We start from the raw sequence: 20,406 nt of genomic DNA, 5'->3' as shown, positions 1-20,406 counted from the left end.
CGCAGCTATATTTTTAATACTATTATAATGCATGTTCGTTTCTCTTAAACAACTTCTTTTTTTTTTTCTTTTAGGACGTGGCAGTGATTCGCTCCGCACGAATCCAGCTGTTAAACCGCTGGAAAAAAAATCCCCCCCCCCTCCCCAAGCTGGGAAAAGTTGGGTCCAAGTGCGCATGCGGCCTGGGCTCACGGGAGAGGATGGCGGATTCAGGGAGCGACGAGGTAGCAGTGATCGGAAACACCGATCTGACTGCCGCCGAGGAGCAGAACAACCGAAACAACACGGTAAAACACCGCGCAGCTTTGCCGCAGCGCTAGGGAGCGTGTTTAGGGGCTGTTGCTGTATTACCCGATGGTAAAGAGGCCTCGCCTCGGTGCAGGCCTGCTCCGTCCCCGGTGTTGACGGATATCTTACTGCAGCGGTGAGCACTTGAACTCGGGACGGATGTCTGTTGACACCTGATCCTGTCCGGCTATTTCTGCTGTCATCTTTTGTCCCCGTCCCCCGAACCCTCCCTCCAAATCGTAGTCGTGATACGGATAGGTAACTGCTGTTGGGATCATAAAGACCGCAGAGGTCAGAAGTCATCTTATATGTGTAAAAACAAATATAAAGACACCAGCAACTGGAACGCCTGATGTTCAATCAAGTTTGCTGCTGTTGTTGTTGTTGTTCCTGGATTGTGTGTGTGTGTGTGTAAGTGGGAGCAGACCTGTAGGAAGGGCATTTCTAAATGATCAATGTGTAAATAAATTGCGGTGTCGTCCTGTCCTGTTGAAACGTCTCTGGCTTCGCCTTCATGTCGTGAGTGCCGCTGAGACCTCGCACTGTTGTCGGGGGGCAGTCTGCGGATGTCCCTCTCATCAGACTCCTGTGAGTTTACCGGGGTGCCGGCGTTTGAGTCCCCGGAGAGGGAGGAGTCGCAGTTTGTGCCGGAGACCCGCTGGGGTGCTCGCAAGGCGCTTTGTTTTTTTGCGCCGGTTTGCCTGTGTTTCGGTGTGGTCTGGGTTTGCAGCGTGTGTGTACTGTATGTGTGGGGTGGGGGGTCGCTGGGGACCTCCGGTCTTTAATTCCAGCTGTTACATATTGGCACCCGTCGATGAGATTCAGACTGTAAAACGCCAGTAAAAGCTGGACTTCTGCGGGGTTTTCTTATGGACCTCCAGTCTTGTCATACGATTATAACCGATTCACGCCGGGCTCACTGGCATCGAGCATGGCACTTCTGTTATAATACTGCTAGCTAGACCTATTTTCCTTGGTCCTGTTAATGACGCACCTGAGCCAGTTAATACAAACAGAATAAGTGTCTTACAAGTGCGTTGACGCATGTTTGAACTGCGCTGCGATTACTATGCCAGTTTTTAAAGGTATTTAACGCCCGCCCCTTGTCATGTTGTGCTCTATCAATAGGATGTGGAGAAAAGCACACCCCTGCTCAAGAAAATGGAGATCAGTGTTTCAGAGGCTGAGAAAAGAACTGGGAAGAATGCTGTGAATATGCAGGAGACCTATACGGTTTACCTCATCGAAACCAGGTAAGAGCAGAGAGCCCCCATGTGCGGTAAGGCAGTGGGGTCGTGACTGAGAAACTTTTTCACAGTAGGCAGATCCCGTAATAACTTCCTGTGGTTGCCCTTAGTTGCGGTGTTTGCCGACCAGCACGGTAGGTGTCTTCTAGAAAAACACTCGGGTAAAGGCAAGATCAAGGTAGTCGCACCTGCACTGCCTTCCCGCCAGAGGTAATGCAAATAAGCCGGGATCTGTCCCAGCCTCGGGCTCAAAATCTACACCTCGTACAGTTTTACTGCTTTATCGTGACTCTGGTTTGGTTATGCGTTTGGGTTTTATGTGTGTGTGTTGTGCTTGAAAGCCATTTACAGAGAAGTAAATAGTAATAAATAATGAGGGTGCTGTAGGCATGTTAAAGTGTGGGGTAGTGATCTGTTAGAGAAAATGGCCAAGTACAGACATATTTTGGCAATAAATATTTCAGGTTTTAACCCGTTTTATTTTATTAGTAAACAGTTTGGGTTTTAACTAATTTGAACACTTTTGTACTTAGTGACACTGACGGTTTAAAACTTTTTCGACCTGCAAATGAAACATCCACCCAATCTCATAACTGCTTTATCCAATGCGGTGTCAGGGTGAAGCTGGTGCCTATCCAGGCAAGCAGTGAGCACAAGGCAGGCTGCACCCTGCACGGTACACCAGTCTATCACAGGGCACACACGGACACAGATACACTCACACCAGGGCCAGTCTTCCCAGCAGCCAGTTAACACACTGGTCCAGTGCTGGGAGGCAGCAGTGCTGACCACTGCCTTACCATCCTGGCAACAAATGAAACATTTCTCTCACAAAATCAGCAGGGGGACAACATTGCAACTCTTAGCGACAGGATGATGATTGAGCACTTGCCGGGGTGGGTCGAACGGACTGAGGTGGAGTCAGTGAGGAGGTGAGGGAGAAGGCCGAGGTAACTCATCCTCAGCAGGGCTGTCACTACCCAAAGATGAATTTCTCCGCTCCGTGGGCTGAAAAAATAAGTCTCTTCTGATTATGAGCCTTTCCCAGACGATATGAACGGGAGGGTTTCATCTGAAGTTGCGAGTGAACATTCTTTGTTTGGTTTTGTACAAAAGGTGTCAGGCCTCAGTTGTTACTGTGCCTCCCTCTTATCCCTCAACAGGTCATATTAAGGAGTGAGCGCCTGCTCTTTGCTCCGCTATGAATTTATTTTAGTGCACAACTTGGCAGTCTTATTGCTCACACCCGCTTAAAGCTTGTTCGGTCTTATTGTAGTTTCTTAACAAAATGCCTTTTGTCAGCTTTCATAAAGATGCATCTTCTTCAGCGGTATCTGCCTCTAGGTCCTAAGGACTAAGGCCAAGCCCTTCATGCAGGTGATCTAGCTCTTTATTTGACAGTTCATCCTTGTGCAGCTATAAACAGCTCCACCACATCTTCCTCCTCTGCTTCTTCGGAGCCATTGTTTTTTAAACCAATGTAACACATTGTCGTTGCGATTGATTCGTCGTTCTGACCACCTCCAACCCTGTTAAAATCATGAAAGGAAAATGCTTCTTTGCTTATTTTTTTTAACACCATTCATGCAGGATTCTGTCTCTTCTGCCCAGGCTTTGGCTGCGATGTCAAAGGTACAGTATGTTTCATGTTGAAGGTTTTCAAAATTTGCTTCACAGTGGGTTTTAACTGTTGGTCACCTCAATAAGCTTTACGAAGCTTTATGAGGTAATAAACCTTAAATGTAGCTATTACACCTTGGTTTAGATAATGTCTGGAGGATGTCCAGGAACTTTATCCAACACAAGCAAAATCCCAAAGTCGATATTTTGGGCCTTTTGTTGAGCCAGTATGCTTTTAGTTAACTGTGATGTTGATCACCACACCATTCAGTGAATACTGGATCTGAAACCGAACCCTTTTTTATAGACTGCCAGCTTGCAGGAGGGCTGGATTGGAGAAAGCCCTTGGATTCTTGGCAAGGAAAATGACAACGGACTTGAGCAAATAGTCTCAGTGCCGTAGCCCCCGGCATCACTGTCTCTCTGCCCTTGACTGCCTTGAACCTTGGGACCCTTTGCTCTTCCTTTTAAGTGTATGTCCACGCCAGCATCTCTTTCCAAAAGAAGCCCATTTTGTCTGCCTTAAACGTACCTGAGTTACGATCTTCAATGTTTTTTCAACATGTCAGAAAATGTGCCAAGGCATCAAAATCTGTCGATTCTCCATCGAAAAGCTGCTGGTGGTCTTTAAACTTGTTAAACCATCTTCTGCCCGCTGGGGATTCCAGCTGGGCCTTATTAGGGAAGACGTTCTTTAAGTATTCAAAAAGACTTCAGGCTTTCCCCTTATCTTTCCCTGGCTTTCAGTCCAGGTGGTACACATCCGTTCCCTGCTTTACCTGGCCTTCCTTGGAGAAGTAGCATCCTTCAAGCAGGTTTGTCAAGAACAGCACGTTTGCTCGTTGTTCTCGCACTTGTTGATTGTGACATGTTTATGAGGTTCTTAGCTTATCACTTTTCTACTTCTCTTCCTTTCACCACTAGCAGCTTCAGCACTGATAACTCGTTATGGGCTTGCATCATTTTTAGAGCACATCATGATGTGGTACACATCGTGCTAAGTTTAGCATGTTAGTCAGAGACTAATCGCGCTTCTTAAATAGTGTTAAACTGCGTATTTGTTGGTCAGAAGTCAAGGAATATCTGCCCTGATCTTTTTAGTCCTTATATTATACAGTAGAGCTGAAAAAGACAGAGGTGAGCTCATATATCAGGTGTAATACATATAATTCATCAGCTGAACTAAATAAGTATAATAGTAGTAACACGGTCTTTAAACGGAAAGGGTGCTGTAATAAACAAAGAGCGATAGTTCTGCAGGATTCAGTGGTTCGGTACATTCCTAACACCATCGCATTGACCCATGGGCTGAGCAGTGTTTATCACAAACATCACGCAGCACATTAAAGCTTCTTTTGGAATCCAGAATGAGGTGCTCTGGGGCATTATTTCCAGCTCCATGTCACCGGCACAATCGAAACTATCCAGCAACATGCTTAAATAAAGCCACCTTGTGGTGAGGGTGAACGTGCAAGTCCTGGAAAGGCAAATCAGTGGCTACGCTATTGTATTTAACTGGGAGGGACTTGCATAAACTATGGTTTCCCCCCTTAGTTCTGTTGATTGTTGTCAAGGTTTCTGTATGTAGACAAAACACTTCAAAATATCGTCTGCGCCTAGCTGTGACAGAAACACAAAAATGCCATTTGGGTTATGGTGTTAGTTATTGTTATGGCTAAGAGCAACGATGGCTCTTTAGGTCACTTTCAAACCTGCTTCATAAAATTAACATCAGTTTCTTAAGGGGAAAAATCCCCGGGGATGGTCTCCTAGTAAGTTCAGATTTTAAGAAAAGTCATCTGGCTTCTTTCTAATGGGTTTTGCAGATGGTTATAATTCTTTATAATTTAAAAACAAGAAGCAGCAATTTGTAGGTACCATAGGATGACATATGAGATGGAAAATAGTTTAATAATGCACTTGCTCTGTAACCTTATGGATCAGTTTAAAGTGTAACCTTACCCTTTCTTAACCAGACTAATCATCTGCAGACATGTTTGCTAGGTTCCCCTTAACAGTGTAACTGCCTTGTGCTATCTCGGAATGGAGCAGTTAGCCCTGATAAAGGACATCATGAATAGTTATATTTTCACTCTGTCTTCAGGAAATGGTTTATAGCTATATCAGAATATTTCACAATAGTATTATAGGACCCATGGTGTGGTGAGTTCCTGAACTGGGTTGCACAGTTTCAGCATATGGCTTTCTGTCACATTTAATGTCACACAAGTTTCTGCTAGACCTAATTACTCTATGATGTCTTGGATACCTCCTGGATGCATAGTGGTCTTTCATCAATGGGTCTGCAGGCTTGGATCCCTGTTCATGCATTTATTGTCCATCACCTCTGCCTTCAAAAATGAACTGTGTTTCTTGTTTTTATGTGGTAACACTTCAGCACAAGCTTTGGTGAAAAAAAACTGCCTTTTTACTTTGAGATTTGTATGTGTCGACACATGCTGTCAAAAACTGTTGAAGATTGTCAGATGATAATGAATAGTAATGCTTGGCATGTGACTTCAAATGGAAACTGCTTTTAAAACGAAGAACCCAAGGTCTCTTCTGATTATGGTAGCCTTTCTTCTCACCCTTTGAGAATTTGGTAGTATTTTTTTTCCTGTTTCTCTGTTAATTTATGGTAGAAGTTTGGCATTATGTTTTTTGCATCATATTGTTACATCATTGGCATCTGATATGAATAGAATATGAATATGAAAGTGCCCACATATCTACAGTATTGTAAAGGACTTTTCATGCACTTAGAACAATACTGTAGAACTCTTAACAGGTTACTGAAAAAGGAGGTGAGAGGTGAGGAATGTGTTTGCAGACATATTGAGCAACAAAGGTAAAAAAAGTAAAAACCCATAGAAGTGGAATCACAGAGCCTATCTTGTTTTATTCCCACTGTTTGATGCTATGAAGCACTGGAGATCGGCTGCAGGGAACTGTCTCTGGAAAGTCTGATCACATCATTTTAATTAAATCCACTCAAGAAAATGTATGCTGTGCCATCCAGTGTTTTATAACTTGTGTGGGTCTGAAGATTCTGTGCCCTAGATTACAGTAATTGAAGGGAACACGCATTAATTAGATGAATGGAAATTCTACCTTCCACATGGACTCTTATTTGAGTGCTTCCTCCTTTTAAAGTTTTTGTTACTCTGCATGATGTGTGAGTGTCCTTTAGTTGGCTTCTTCTAGAATCTTAATGGAAGCTTATTTACTCACTACGTTGTTGAATGTCATTTCAACAGCTACTGTATACTTTCAGAGCTTGCAAAGCTGCAGAGACTTGAACACGTCCACTTAAGACTAATTAGACGTCACTTTGAAGAATAAATTAACAATGTCAATATTCACAGTATGAAAGCTTTTTAAGTGACATCCACCTGAGCCTATCCTCGTGTTGTTACTTCACCTATCTTGATTTTGTTCGTCTTTAATCCAGGCTCTTCCCAACACTATGAGAATGGGAATCTGGTTTATGCAGTGGGATGACCAAGGCTCGAACCCACAATGCTTACGTGTTAGAGCTCAGCCTGCACTTGGGCAAGTGCTTTTAATGGTCAAGCCACTTCTAGGGAAATTCTTAGACCGCAATATGTAAAGTGTTACCTATAAAGTGCCGTTAATACGGTGAAATGAGGTTTAAATTCTCAGAGAACAATTTCGGAAACAGGAGAATGTTTTTTTTTTAATGTCCCTTGGATAAATTCTAAAAATAATAAACCTCAGAACCATAAAAGCCAGTTGTATATGTGGAAGCCAGCTTCTTTGTAGAAGGGACTTCCCAGTGTTCCTGAGGTGTGTGTACCCAAGAAAACAGTTGTTTTCCAGCATGTGTCTTGAAGGGGAAGAGACCAGCTGAGGCATAATTAAGTTCGGTTGAAGAGCTACATCTGAAGTCCCCTGCGTCAGGAGAGAGGCTGATCCTTTGAGGCCTTCCCTCGATTGGAATGTTCTTACAGTTTAGTCATTTCGGCATGTAAATACATTCTGAAGCTTTTCCTTGTTCTGTGCTTTTTCTGGAATGTTAACTTGGGTCTCCCAAGCCTTGTAAAGCATTGGCTAATTATTTTGGCAAGGTATGAAAATAAATACAATACACCCCTTGGTCCCATGTTAAAAAGATAATCAGATTTTACCGACAAACTGCAAAGATGTGCCTTTTATTATTTAATTAGGAGGTATTGCTTTTTTGAGGGGATCTTTTTCAAGTTTATTAGATTACAGTAGCTGTTTGGCAGGATGTGTTTTACTTGGCTGAGAATTTTTTTTTTTGTGACCGAGTCTGGTCAGAAAGTTGAATTAATTTTTTTCTTAATTCAGTTTTGAAGACAATACTTTCACATGTGAGGTGATTTAGTTCTGTCTGATTAGAGATGTATTTTAGGTAATTTTACTTGGTTTATTGGTTACTTTGTGCATAATAATGTTTAGCATTAGTGCAAGAAGTGAAAGATCTATCTGTACACTAATTGTTAATTGTTTATCCAGTTTGCAGAGATGTAAAATGGTTAGAAGATGTACAAACTAAAGCAGAAATATGTTTACTAGTTTTATTTTTAGGAGAATCCTTTCAGAATACATTAGAAAGCCTAAGCTGTTCTCACAGGTATAAAGCATTGCTTTTAAAAGAATCTTCAGCTTTTGATCAAATGATTTACATTGGACCAAAACAGCCTTTACTTTGTGACAGATGTATTTATAATCATACATTTAATTTTTTATGTTGAAACTAGAGGTCTGACATTTAAAGACATAACGCGTCCTCTAACAAGCAAAGCTAGGTAGCTCCTAACTTACAGTACAGTCCAGTACAGCTGTGTGTAAGTTCATTGTGTCCGTAAATAATGTTACAGCTATTAGCAAGTCTGCCTACTGTCTAAACTTGTCCCCAGGTGATGGCTATAAGTTCTCTGGGACTTCAGAAGTACTTCCTCTGATCTCATTATCTAGCTATTATCCTCGTTCACCCCAATCAGCCTGCCTTGACAAGCTATTGAATTCAAGATGATGGAGTTGAGTTCTGCCTAATCAGTGGCTCGCCATTGCCTGGAATTCAAAATGTGATTTCCCAGACTGATGGTTCTTCTTCTATGCTACCGTATGTTAGTTAGGCTGTAAGTGCGATGTAGAATATAATCCACAGGAAAAGCAGTCTGTTAGGTTATGTTATAACAGGAATGAATTGACAGAGTAGTGTCTTAATAGCTATTTGCCAGTAATGGTTGTGCACTGCATTAATGAAGGAGTAAGGCTGTAGTGCCCTCCAGATTTAATCAAACTCCCTATAAAATAAGAACAAAACACATCTTCTAAGAGAAATGTATACAAATTGAATAATGTCCTGATGGAAACGAAGCACAGAGTGCGCAGTACTACAGTAAGTCATATCTGTCAGAACTAAAGCCCAGAAGACATGAGAGTCCGATATTCCCACCCCTGTAGTTAGTCAGGGATAACTCCGATGACACCCCCGGAAGCTGTGATGTGATGTGCTGGCACCTCCGAGGGGGGGTTTTCATGATTCCTCCAGCCAGATGCGTGGGTTTCCGTTTGTAAACTGCCTTCTTGAGTTCGAACCACGAAATGTGTGACTGGATTGAGGTCTGGAGATCGAGACGGTCACATGAGAATCGTGTGCAAGTAACACTTTCTTTGCTGGTTTGCAAATTTTTGCCCGTGTGAGCTTCATGGCAGAGAGCAGCATGTTTTCCCATGCTATCTGAACAAGGGCTCCAGGACTAGTAAAAAACAACTTTTACAAGACCCAAAAATTTCACAGTGGGCGTGGGTGTTTTCTCAACATGTTCTTTTTTTTTGCCACCCATACTGCTGACAGTCATGTCAAAAAAAGCTAAATTTTCATTTCATCTGACCATAAGGCAATTGACCAATAGTCTGATGTAGCTTAGGAAATTTCGGTCACTTCTTTTCATGGTTCACCCTCACAGATGGGCTTATTCCCAGCCATTAATGGCACTTTCATGAAGACAATGGTGAACGGTTGTCTTTGATAGTTTGTATGTCAAACATCCCAGATTGTGTTGGGGATCTGGTGCCTTTGGATTTACAGTTACCTCATCAACGACTTTTCCTGCAGTCCTTGCTGGTGAGATACACTTGCGTCTTCTTCCCAAGAGGTTCCAGCAGCATATTTCTGAAAAATGGACGACTTACTTGTCCATTATTTCTTAACAGTGGAGAGGGGGGTAGAGTGAGCTTTTTGTGGTTTCGGTTGTAGCCTTTCCACCAGCTTGTGGAGGACAATGACTATTTGCATGCAGTCTTTGAAGAGCTCTTTGACCTTAGCCACGATGAGTGATGCTACTACTGAATGTCTTTCGTAAGTTACCTCCATTCACACCCCAGGATAACAAGAACCCTTGGAAGCCTCTGTATACAGCCCCCTACACACCAATTACACATACATATGGCAATAAACTCTACTCTAAATGTAAATTACTTTGTATGCAACTACATTTAGCATATCAGGATTTAAATATTTATTTTTTATTTAATTTTGTGTAATACCTTAGCATCGGTGTTTCAACAGATGATTTTGTTGCACTTCCAAAGGTCAGAATGTTATTGTAGATTTGTTTTTGTTGGATTTTATTTCAAAGAATACTTTGAGATGTGAATAAACATGAACCTCATGTTTTCTTGAATTAAATAAATTACTTATGACAAATAGGACATTAGCCTGTGCAATGCTATTACAGTTACAGTCTAACGTTTTTAGAATTGTTTCAAACAAGACACATTATCCAGTCTATTAATCTTTCTGTTATGTGGTATTTTTTGTTCCAGTTTCATCTGAGCCTCTTAGAAGTGTATCCTTGTCAATAAATCTGTGGTGCTCTTTATTACATAATGCATTTCTCTTCCAAGTAATTTTGGCAGGTTAGTTTGGGTTTGCCAGTTTTTTATAATATAGTTAGTATATGTTGTACTTTACATGAGATTACGGTGCATTCAAACTTATGTCACAAAGAAAATAAGAATTAAAACTCTTAAACTCACATCATTGCAGCTTATCTGAGGAGAGAATCACTTTTGACATGTACCCATGACTGCATATGTATGGTCAGAGGGGCTCCAGTAATTCTATACTTCCTTCTGAACAGCTTTGCGTAATTATGAGGGGATCTGATAATTGCTTTGACTCCTTCTTCCAGTGAGACTCCTGAGGTTTCACTTTTCTGTAATGCCATGAAACCGTGATGACAGGCAGAGCAGGCAGGCCTGCTTAAAATACAGTATCACCCCTCTCAGTCCAGTGATATTTTCTGTCAAAATCATCTGTCGCAATCTAGTGCCTTTTTATCAGTCACGCCGTAGTGTTGTTTTATACAGTATATTACATCTTAGATTTGTTTTTTTACAAAGTACAGGAAAAGAAACTAATATCACCTAAATAACAAACACCCAAAGTCCCCTTCCCACCCAACATTGGTCCTAAAACACTCTGCTGCATTGTTCTGTCAGTTGTGTAGCTAAATAAAGTTTTTTTACGCAAAACCTAGTCCGCTATCTTTATTCCCTTCCACAGAGAGTAATGTTTTAGACTTTATTTTGTTTCAGGTTATTGCTATAATTACTCATTTAACAGTGTCACAGTGTCGAATATTGCTGTATTTTTTTCCCTTCATTCAGCTCTTACATAGTTATGTGTAGTGGGTTTTTCAGACTCTATAATGCTTTTTGAGTGCGCCTCCTGTGGCCGCCATCGGCACTGCAGGGAGTGGTGTCAGCTGACGACTCACCCTGAAATGACAGTGCTGACTGTTATGCTGTTTTGCCAGACTGGTTTAGCAAAAGCTAGATTACATCTTTTTTTTCAGTTCAGATGAGAATCATGCAGCAGGTTTCATTATTTTACATTAAACAATTTTCATCAGTAGGCACGTCCTCGCATTTTGTCATCTGACATCATTCCTTCTTTTGATGTGACTGCCGTTCTAAATCAGGGAGTAATAGCTGTGGAGCTGTGTGTGTGTGATTGTGATGGTGGTCTACATAGGTTCTCGACCATTAATATTGCAGTTGTACTGGAGTAATTTGTGACAGCTTGAACGATGAACGCCGTGTCAAATTCCCGTAATTATAAGGGTACTTTTTAAGTGAACCGTAATGCCACACAATGTCATTAATTCTGTGTTTATTTTTACTATTTTCCAGGGACTTCAACACCACATCATGTCAGCTTGTTTTTTTTTCTTGCTTGTTTTGCTTCTCCCGACCGAGGGGACAGATGTGTTTATTAGCACAGTCGGCTGCTCATTGCTGACCAGGCAGTTGAACTGAAGGCCAGTGCTCTGCCTGCAGACTTGCGTGTTTCCCAAACATTTCTCAGGGCGATATCTGGCTCTTACGGGGGTATGATAAAGGTCCCCACGCAGGCACTCGACTTGCCGGGCAGGTTCGAGCAGGATGCACAGAGCTGTATTGTTGGAATGCTTCTTAAAAAGAAACACATGTTTTCCTTTTCTGAATACAGCTCGACCATTATATACACATGGAAGGCTAATCTTTATTTACACTTGGCCAGCAGAAGGGGGCATACAGTTCTAGGATTCTTCATGCAGTCACGCATACCGAGCTGAGAATGCCTTGAAGCAAAATGGGAATCCTTCACTACATGGAATATTAACAAACACCCGTCTTATCCTTTTGTCTTCTTTTAAGACTATTTTCCCCTGGCTCTCTTGTTACACGCAGCTCTTCCTTATAATTAGATTGTCAGGGGATTGATGAAATCAGTGAGACCACTGTTTGAATCTGTAAGCTGGCTTTTTTATCGTTTAGATCTCATCTGCATAGTTCCCTCACATAAGCTCTTGAGGCACATTCCCCAGTTCCTGGGACGGTTCCTGTTCTGCCAGGCATTTTGGGTGCTGAGGTTCAGTCTAACTTTTATCATGTGTTTCATAAAACCACTTGGAATTGAAAGTTTCTTAACTCACCCGCTGCAGTGTGAGGCTTCTCGTGTTTCTTTTGAGCAAAGTTTAAATTAATATCATGTTAACCTTTGTGGTCATGAACTGCATTTGGATTCCCTTTTAATAAATTGGATTTTGACCTAATACTTACAGAGTTTCTCATGAACAGATCTGTTGTTGGCATTTCATGCTAAAGTATGTTAAATCGCTTTCAAGTTTCAGGCATTTCTGTCTCCACTGAAAGTAAGTGGAGGCAGAAAGGATTGCAATGTGACCAAGCATAAATAAAGCCTTTATTGGCAGTATTATCCCTGTTTATACTGAGCGGGTGGCTGTGGTGTAAGCAGTGAAAGTTGAATATTTTATGTGAAGAAATAAGATGTTAGATGATTAAATGTCAAGGATCCGAAACTGCCTGATCAGACTCGGATCCTGTTTCGGTTCCTGCTTTTAGCGTTTACTTCATTGAGAAGCGCCAGCTGTGCGTCATGGGCGCACCTTCTCCGAATGGAACACATGTACTGTATGGCCGCAGTAGTGAAACCTTAAATTGCAGGGACAATTTAAAGAGAAGGGTTGAACAAGCCATCATGTCTTTGGCACGTGGGGTGAAACTAGAGCTCCCAGAGAAAACTGACATGTACTGTACACGGGGAGAACAAGCAAAGTCCTCACAGAGGGCCCCCCCAGTCCAGAAGCACTGGGAGGCAGCTGGGCTCATTTTCGCACTGCTGTGCTGCCCACGCGATCCGGTTTTGACGGGGAACTATGACATGAAATGTAATGAGTTTCATAATTAGAGCCATAACATAACAAATGTCGTCCAGGGAAAGGGCTTTACATTTCCAACTGGGAGCGTGAACGCGAATGCAGTATTTATCCTTTGTGTCAGCGCTGTGACTGTTGGTCTTGGGTCAAGGCTGTTGTTCTAATGGACAAGTGGGAAAGGCCCTGGCTCCCCTGCAGCCCTCCATTGGATATAGCAGTTAGAAAACGGTTGGGTGGAAATCTAAAGCATAGCTTTACATTTAAGGAGCAAAACAGTTACTCTTCTTAATACCTCACTCAATACAAGGACCTTCAGAAATACATTTCACTGTACAATTTTGCTACACTTAAAGTGCAGCTTTGGCTCCTTAATTAGTAATTGGTGATTAGCAAGATCGGTCTAACAACTTGGGAGCTGGTTGTATCCAAGTAGTGAAGCTGATTAACCCTGCACAAGTGATGCTGCTGTTGAAACAATTCTGTGCACCGATGTCTTACTATAAATATAATTACAAGAGTGCAAGAACTTTAAACAAATGTCCCTCATGTTCGGTTTGAAAAAAAAGTTTAAAATGTTGTCAATAACTTTGGGTAGTGATGTTTATATTTTTTAAACAGTTGGGTCTCTTTTTTTAATTAGATTTTGAGTGTTTTTTCTATCTCTGAAAAACTGCAAAAACCATTAAAAACAGACATCCATGTGTTTTTTGAATTAGTTGCTGTCATCCCCAGTTATTGCTAGAATTAAAGCTTTGTAAAGAAAAGCGTAGATAAAATGTTTTGAACACTGAGTGCAATTGTTTTGTGCATTTTATGTTTTTAGATGCATTCACAAGCCTAAAGACAGAAGTATTTGTGTTTTTGTAGTGAAGCTTGAACGTTTTAAATGCTATTATTGACATACAGGCAGAAATCCAGGTCTCTGACTTTGGTAGCCTTCTTGTATTGAAGCACATCTGTGTCTGAATCTGTAATAACTGAGATGCCGTGACAGGGCCTCATGGGATAGAGATGTTTTAAGATGTAATACCTACTTTCTGAAGCTGGTTTCTGTAAGCAGTTTTCGCAGTCTTTTGTTAAGCTGCATTTGTTTTTAATTAGCGTTAGTCAGATTTGTCGGAATGTTTATAAATCACTTGGTATGGTTGAGAAGTGGAATTGACTCGTACATATTTGTGTGATTTTAATTATCCAGTTTGAGATGTCGTTGATCAAAACAGTGCTTCAGGCAGTTACATTTGAATTGCATTAAATGCATGTGGCTTTCAGTATTTTTAATCATAAATGCTTCATAGCTCTCCCCAGAGATCTCAGAAAGAATCAGCGTACATACACTGATCATCAGCACAAGATTCAGATTGTTCTGATAGGTAGCATTACAGTTTGTCAGTGAAAATTCAGGACTTCTTGTATTGAAAATGAGTACCTAATACCCAATACATAATGCTGTGTGTTTGAGAGTTCATTTTTCAATGACATGCCTCATCTCGTCTTCTAACTACTTGGTCCTGGTGAGGGTCCCAGTGGTAACAGGCTGAGCAGGCAGACCAGACTTCCCTTTCCCCAGCAACAGTCTCCAGCTAATCCTGGGGGATTCCCAGGCCCGCTGAGAGCTATAATCCCTCCAGCCGTGTCCCGAGTCTGCCCCAGGGTCTCTTCCCAGTGTTCCCGTGCCCGTGGGTCATCCTCCCCAGAACCACCTCAGCTCGCTCCTCTTGATCCAGGGGAGCAGCGACTCCACTCCAGGATCCCCCCAGACTGCCGAGCTCAGGGAGAGTGAGCCCAGCAACCTACAGAGAAACTTCACTTCCACCGCTTGTACAGTACCCGCGGTCTTGTTCTTTGGGTCACTGCCTACAGCTCGTGACCGTAGGGGAGGACAGGGTCTGGAACACTGAGAGCTTCAGCGGAAAATGCAGCTCCGGCTTCACCACCACAGTTCAGTACTGCAGCCGCTGCCCCAGTCTGCCGGTCACTCCCGCGATCCCCTCTGCTCTCACCCCTGAGCAAGACCCCGAGGAGCTGGACAATCTGCCGGTCAGTCCCGCGATCCCCTCTGCCCTCACCCCTGAGCAAGACCCCGAGGAGCTGGACAATCTGCCGGTCACTCCCGCGATCCCCTCTGCTCTCACCCCTGAGCAAGACCCCGAGGAGCTGGACAATCTGCCGGTCACTCCCGCGATCCCCTCTGCTCTCACCCCTGAGCAAGACCCCGAGGAGCTGGACAATCTGCCGGTCAGTCCTGCGATCCCCTCTGCCCTCACCCCTGAGCAAGACCCCGAGGAGCTGGACAATCTGCCGGTCAGTCCCGCGATCCCCTCTGCCCTCACCCCTGAGCAAGACCCCGAGGAGCTGGACAATCTGCCGGTCAGTCCCGCGATCCCCTCTGCCCTCACCCCTGAGCAAGACCCCGAGGAGCTGGACAATCTGCCGGTCAGTCCCGCGATCCCCTCTGCCCTCACCCCTGAGCAAGACCCCGAGGAGCTGGACAATCTGCCGGTCAGTCCCGCGATCCCCTCTGCCCTCACCCCTGAGCAAGACCCCGAGGAGCTGGACAATCTGCCGGTCAGTCCCGCGATCCCGTCTGCCCTCACCCCTGAGCAAGACCCCGAGGAGCTGGACAATCTGCCGGTCAGTCTCGCGATCCCCTCTGCCCTCACCCCTGAGCAAGACCCCGTCCACCTGGGGCAATTCCTCCCCCTGTAGCTGGAGAGCCAGCCCCTCTTTCCGAGGGGAGATGCACGACCTCCTGTTTCGAGCTGCCAGCAGGGTGACGGGCTTGAGCAGGGGAACCGGCAAAATTCACTCCATTTAAAATGTAATTAACGTTATTGTGTCTTTATTGTGTCTGCGATTTTTGGAAAAAACACGTGTTGCCCTCTTAAGCACAGGCTGGTTTTGATGCATGCATTCTGTTCTTGTTCCTCAATTAGCAGAGTTTTAGTGTCTTTAAATGAGAAACAAAATTGGCCAAAGTCAAGTTTCAAAGGACATGTCTTCCCAGTAAATAGTACAATAAACACAGAAAATACAGGAGTGAAAACAAAAACAAAATGTATTCCCAGAGGCCACTGCACTGGAGACATTTTTTGCAGAAAGTTGTTACATATTACACAAGAAGAATTCTGACTATCTTCCGATTCAAGCAAATAATAAAGATGAGTAATTTCACCTCTGAATTGTTAGGGATGTCCGAGTGTTATTGTGGTATGTCTTCTTTTAATTCCTGACATAGTTCTGATGATGGAATAATAATCAGGCCCAAACAAAACAAACAAATATTAACATATTAATTGACACAACCTGGACTGAATGTCCCTCATGACTGAAATTGGAGTGATGCTTGTAGCCCAAGAATTCCACAAAATAGGAATTTCCTCAAATAAATCTGTCAGTGCGGAAAACATATTACAATGTCTAAGTGAAAGCTCCATTATACTGTACAGAGTCTTAGGTGAAGAAACGCCCGAATTTGGAAATAACTTATTTTTCCTCCAAAAATGTGCACAGAACTACCATGCTACCCTGCCCTGACGTGTTCACAGACGTGAACTGTTGAATGTAGATTGTATAGGTTATCCTTGACCAACGGACATCCTGGCCCAGAAATGGGCAGCCAGGAACCTTGATCTTCTCCATATACGTTGCCCGTGTTGAGTATCGACACATGAAGCATTAAACTGAGATGTGTTTTTCTAGTGCTACTGTATGTGTCGTTTTTCCATTTCTTTCTAGTCGTAGTTTGTTTATTGTTGTCTGGTTTAAGTCACACATGTCACAAATGAGAATTTATTCTCAGTTGATTAATCTGATGAAACAAAGGATTTCTGACCAGAGTAATCTATTTTGGGTGTGTGGTATTTGACATTTTTAGAGCCCTCTACTTTGTGGCTGCATTTTGTTTTGTAACTGTACCTTTTATTTCTGTAGTTGCCTGCTCAAATTTCAAAGATGCTTAGGTACAAACAGTAAGTTTCTGCTTACTATTTTGCAGTATCTGGGTAGTAAGAAATGAATTTATTTGACACTCTCTCTACTGCATGATAAAGTCAAGATGGCTTGACTTTACTTGCTCCTGTAACGACTAATCCAGCTAATCTGTGTCAACAAATATGAATACACTAGAATTTACTCCTTAAATTTGTTTTTTGGAAGCTTTAGAAACAACAGAGAAAATAAGTCTTAATTGAGTTTTGGCAATTGGACTTGTTTGAATTAGAGCAATATGGCTTTAATTGCAAACACATCTCAAGGGCATGCCATTACACTTTATCCTTTAATTGATATTCCAGGAACTTCTTGACAGCTGAAAACAGTACCAAAAGCAAATCATAATGGCTTTTGCAGAACTGTTAATGAATTGCAGCTCTGTGGCTCTAACAGCTGACCTCATTCCTCGTCATCTGTACTTATCAGCAGATTTTGTAGTATTTATCGTGTTTTTCAGTGATGCGTAAGGAGGAGTGCCAAGTACACAGGAAGTGTTGTTGGTTGTGGTGTATTGAACATTACAAATCCAAACAGATGTAACTTTTACTCCACTAGAAATGCTTTTCATATGGCATTTGAATTCTGATTAAGTGAGATTATCAGGCTACTGTCTTCACAGGATACTCAGGTTACAGAGGTAGAAATTCTTTATTATTGTAAGCTCTGTGGCTACTGAAAGCATGAGGCAGTTTTTCACTCCAGGAAATCATTTTAAGTGCTCTCCAGCATTGTAGCTGGTGAGTTCCCGCTGTTGATGGTAGCAGTCGTACTACTGTGTCCATCTTTTGACTTTAATTCCTTCCCAAAAATACTTCATTTTGGAGAAGAAGTGTAAGCTTGCTGGTATTTGAAAATTAAAGAAAGGATGAGACTTTAAAGTGGTTGACTTCACTCATGCTTCCTTCTCTATTCTTGTCAGGCCTGTTGACACTATTACAGAAGGACAAAACCCAGCCCCAGACTCGCTGTGGAGGAGATATAGTGAATTTGAGCTGTTGAGGAACTACTTGTTAGTGACCTACCCCTACATTGTAGTTCCACCTTTACCTGAGAAACGGGTAAGATGAAGTTCCTTTTTGCTCCCATCACTTCATTGCACAGTACGCAAAGCCTTTATCGTCCTACATTCATTATTCCTCCCACAGGCAGAATTTGTTTGGCACAAATTATCAGCAGATAACATGGATCCTGACTTTGTGGAAAGACGTAGAATTGGACTGGAGAATTTCCTGCTTCGCGTGGCTTCACACACTGTTCTTTCAAAGGATAAGATCTTCTTTCTGTTTATGACACAGGTAAGCTTTATAAGGCAGTAATGTGGAGAGACGGTAAGAGCTGTAGACTCTGGATCAGAGGGTGCAATTTTGGTCTGGATGAGCAGTCTTACTCAGATTGATCCAGTAAATACAGTAAAGAGTATCTGTCCAGGTCATCGTTGTAAATAACAGCTTGTTCACATTTGACTCACCTAGTTAAATAAAAGGATTGCAGTTTTTTTTTCGAAGTTATGTGGTGTTGGAGAATAAAGTTTTAGAAAAGCTTTGTTTTTTAATGACATTGTTCATTCAGTAGTACTAGTAACTTTATATTGCTGACTTGTACTTCATGCATCCGGAACTTTTATTTTCTAGCAGTTCTTTTTAGAAGCTCCTGATGTAATTCTCAGAAAGTGTTTATTTTTCCAGTTTATTTTCCATTGTTATTTGCCAAATTTTAAAAGCACTGAAGACTATTTCACTCATGCAGATGTGCTAGATTTTTAAAAGCCTAGTTTGAATAGCACATTTTGAAGCGATTGAATAACAAACTTAACATCTTACTGTCTTTCTTGTGTAGGAAAATGGATGGAAGGACATGGTGTACGAGACAGGATTTCAGGCAAAGGTATTGTATTTCTTATTCTTGTTTTAACCTTTTCATCAATCTTCCAAGACGGCGTGAGTCCTCAAGAGTGCCTTGTTGACCAGACAGCCTTATTTAATTTAAATCTCTTGAAGGAAGTCACAGCTAAACAACATGCTTTAGTGTTTACTTCAGTCAACTGTAGAAGATAACAATGCTGGCAGCGGAGCTATTAAACAGCATAAAAAGTGTTCTCTACTGGTGCATAAAATGATGAATTGACTTAATTATTTATTTAAACTGAATTTATTTAAACTAACAGCCAGTATAAATAATAAAGTATTTTGTGTGAGTGTTTTGAGTACATTTGTATCCTTATTAACTGATATAAAAGCAAATCAAATAAAGATCAATATTTTAAAATATTAATGGATTTAAAATAACTTTTTTGTTAGGATTATGGTGTAATGCTGATGTCACTTTCTTGATTTATAACTGTGTAATAAAATATATGTTTTCTTCTCCATAAGAATTGTTAGGATTTATAATTTTGTTTCCAGTCCATTCAGGTTGCGGTGTGAATTGGTGTTCTGTTCAAGAACCCGTTTCCACAGAAACAGGATATTTTTTGGTCTTCCTGTTATGACATTCCATTCGACATGCTGTGTAGAAACCCTGTGTGTTACCCATCACTCGCTCATCAAATAAACCTTACAATGTCAATGAAAAGTGTTAATCCAGCATGCTGTCACTATCCTATTATAAATAAGCCACTTTGTGTTTATAGATTAAACAACTACGAATACGTCTGCTAATGGGGAAATATGGCTTTAATAAATCCTGAAGCATCTAGGGTTTGTCAAAGCTCTAAGATTTCAGTGAGGTTCACTACCTTTGAACTCTGTGTGGCCTAAGAATGCCAACTCAGCTGTTCTGCTGTTCAAAACAATGGAAAAAGAATAAATTTCCTTCTCTCCTTGTTGGGCATTTCTAGGCACAGATTTGCCTTCCTTTTGAAAAAGCAATAAATTCTGGCTGTGTGGAGCTGTCTTTACATATGCCACATTTGAACTTTGGAATGATTTAACCACTTGACAAAATTAAAACATCATTGTTTTAATTGAGCTATGGCAGGCATCTGATGCACACAAGCCTGTTGACTACACAATTAGCACACGTGCCATGATGTAAAGAGCATGTTCATTAAGCTAAAGCAACAAGAACAGATGGAAAGTGTTAGCAGGTAAAGCACTAGTCTATCAAAACATGATGATGTTGAAATTTCTGCTTCTACGTGTGAAACAGAAGGCATGCTGTATGTTGAGGCAGTGTGTAAAGAGTTTGTTTGTCAAATCTAATACCTATACAGTACCTTCACTTACAAATGGGTTATGTATCAAAATTTCGAAATGATTGCTTTGGAAGCTTTTATGTGTTCCAGACTTCTTTCTTGAAATTGTCTTTAATAATTGTTCCAGTACTCAAATGATTAAGGGCAGAGTCCCACCATTTGCACGCCATTCTGTGTAATTCATTCATCAGTTTAGAGGTTATTGCAATTAGGTTTTGATATGTCTTTGTCACTTTTCATGTTCTCGTCCATCTTGAAGAGCTACTAACACTCAAAACAACCACAAAATCACAGAACAACGGGCAGATGTTAACATAAAACCACACTGCCACTGAGTGAGCTCAGCAGT

At 41.7% G+C, this 20,406-nt stretch overlaps 1 protein-coding gene across 1 annotated transcript in view; it reads left to right on the top strand.

Moving 5' to 3' along the window:
* Positions 1 to 159: 159 nt before the first annotated feature.
* The window catches only part of snx4 (sorting nexin 4), a 40,930-nt gene continuing 20,683 nt past the window's right edge, over positions 160 to 20,406 (top strand). Inside the window, exons 1-5 of the mRNA XM_006636255.3 lie at positions 160 to 287; positions 1,417 to 1,541; positions 17,784 to 17,922; positions 18,010 to 18,159; positions 18,701 to 18,748. Coding sequence (XP_006636318.1) covers positions 201 to 287; positions 1,417 to 1,541; positions 17,784 to 17,922; positions 18,010 to 18,159; positions 18,701 to 18,748 — 549 coding nt within the window. The 5' untranslated portion in view covers positions 160 to 200. The remainder of the gene's footprint in view (positions 288 to 1,416; positions 1,542 to 17,783; positions 17,923 to 18,009; positions 18,160 to 18,700; positions 18,749 to 20,406) is intronic.

The sequence above is a fragment of the Lepisosteus oculatus genome, chromosome 12, assembly GCF_040954835.1.
Source record: "Lepisosteus oculatus isolate fLepOcu1 chromosome 12, fLepOcu1.hap2, whole genome shotgun sequence".
NCBI lineage: Eukaryota > Metazoa > Chordata > Actinopteri > Semionotiformes > Lepisosteidae > Lepisosteus > Lepisosteus oculatus.
Note: the sequence above shows the minus strand (reverse complement) of the source record. Positions and strands in the feature narration are given on the sequence as shown.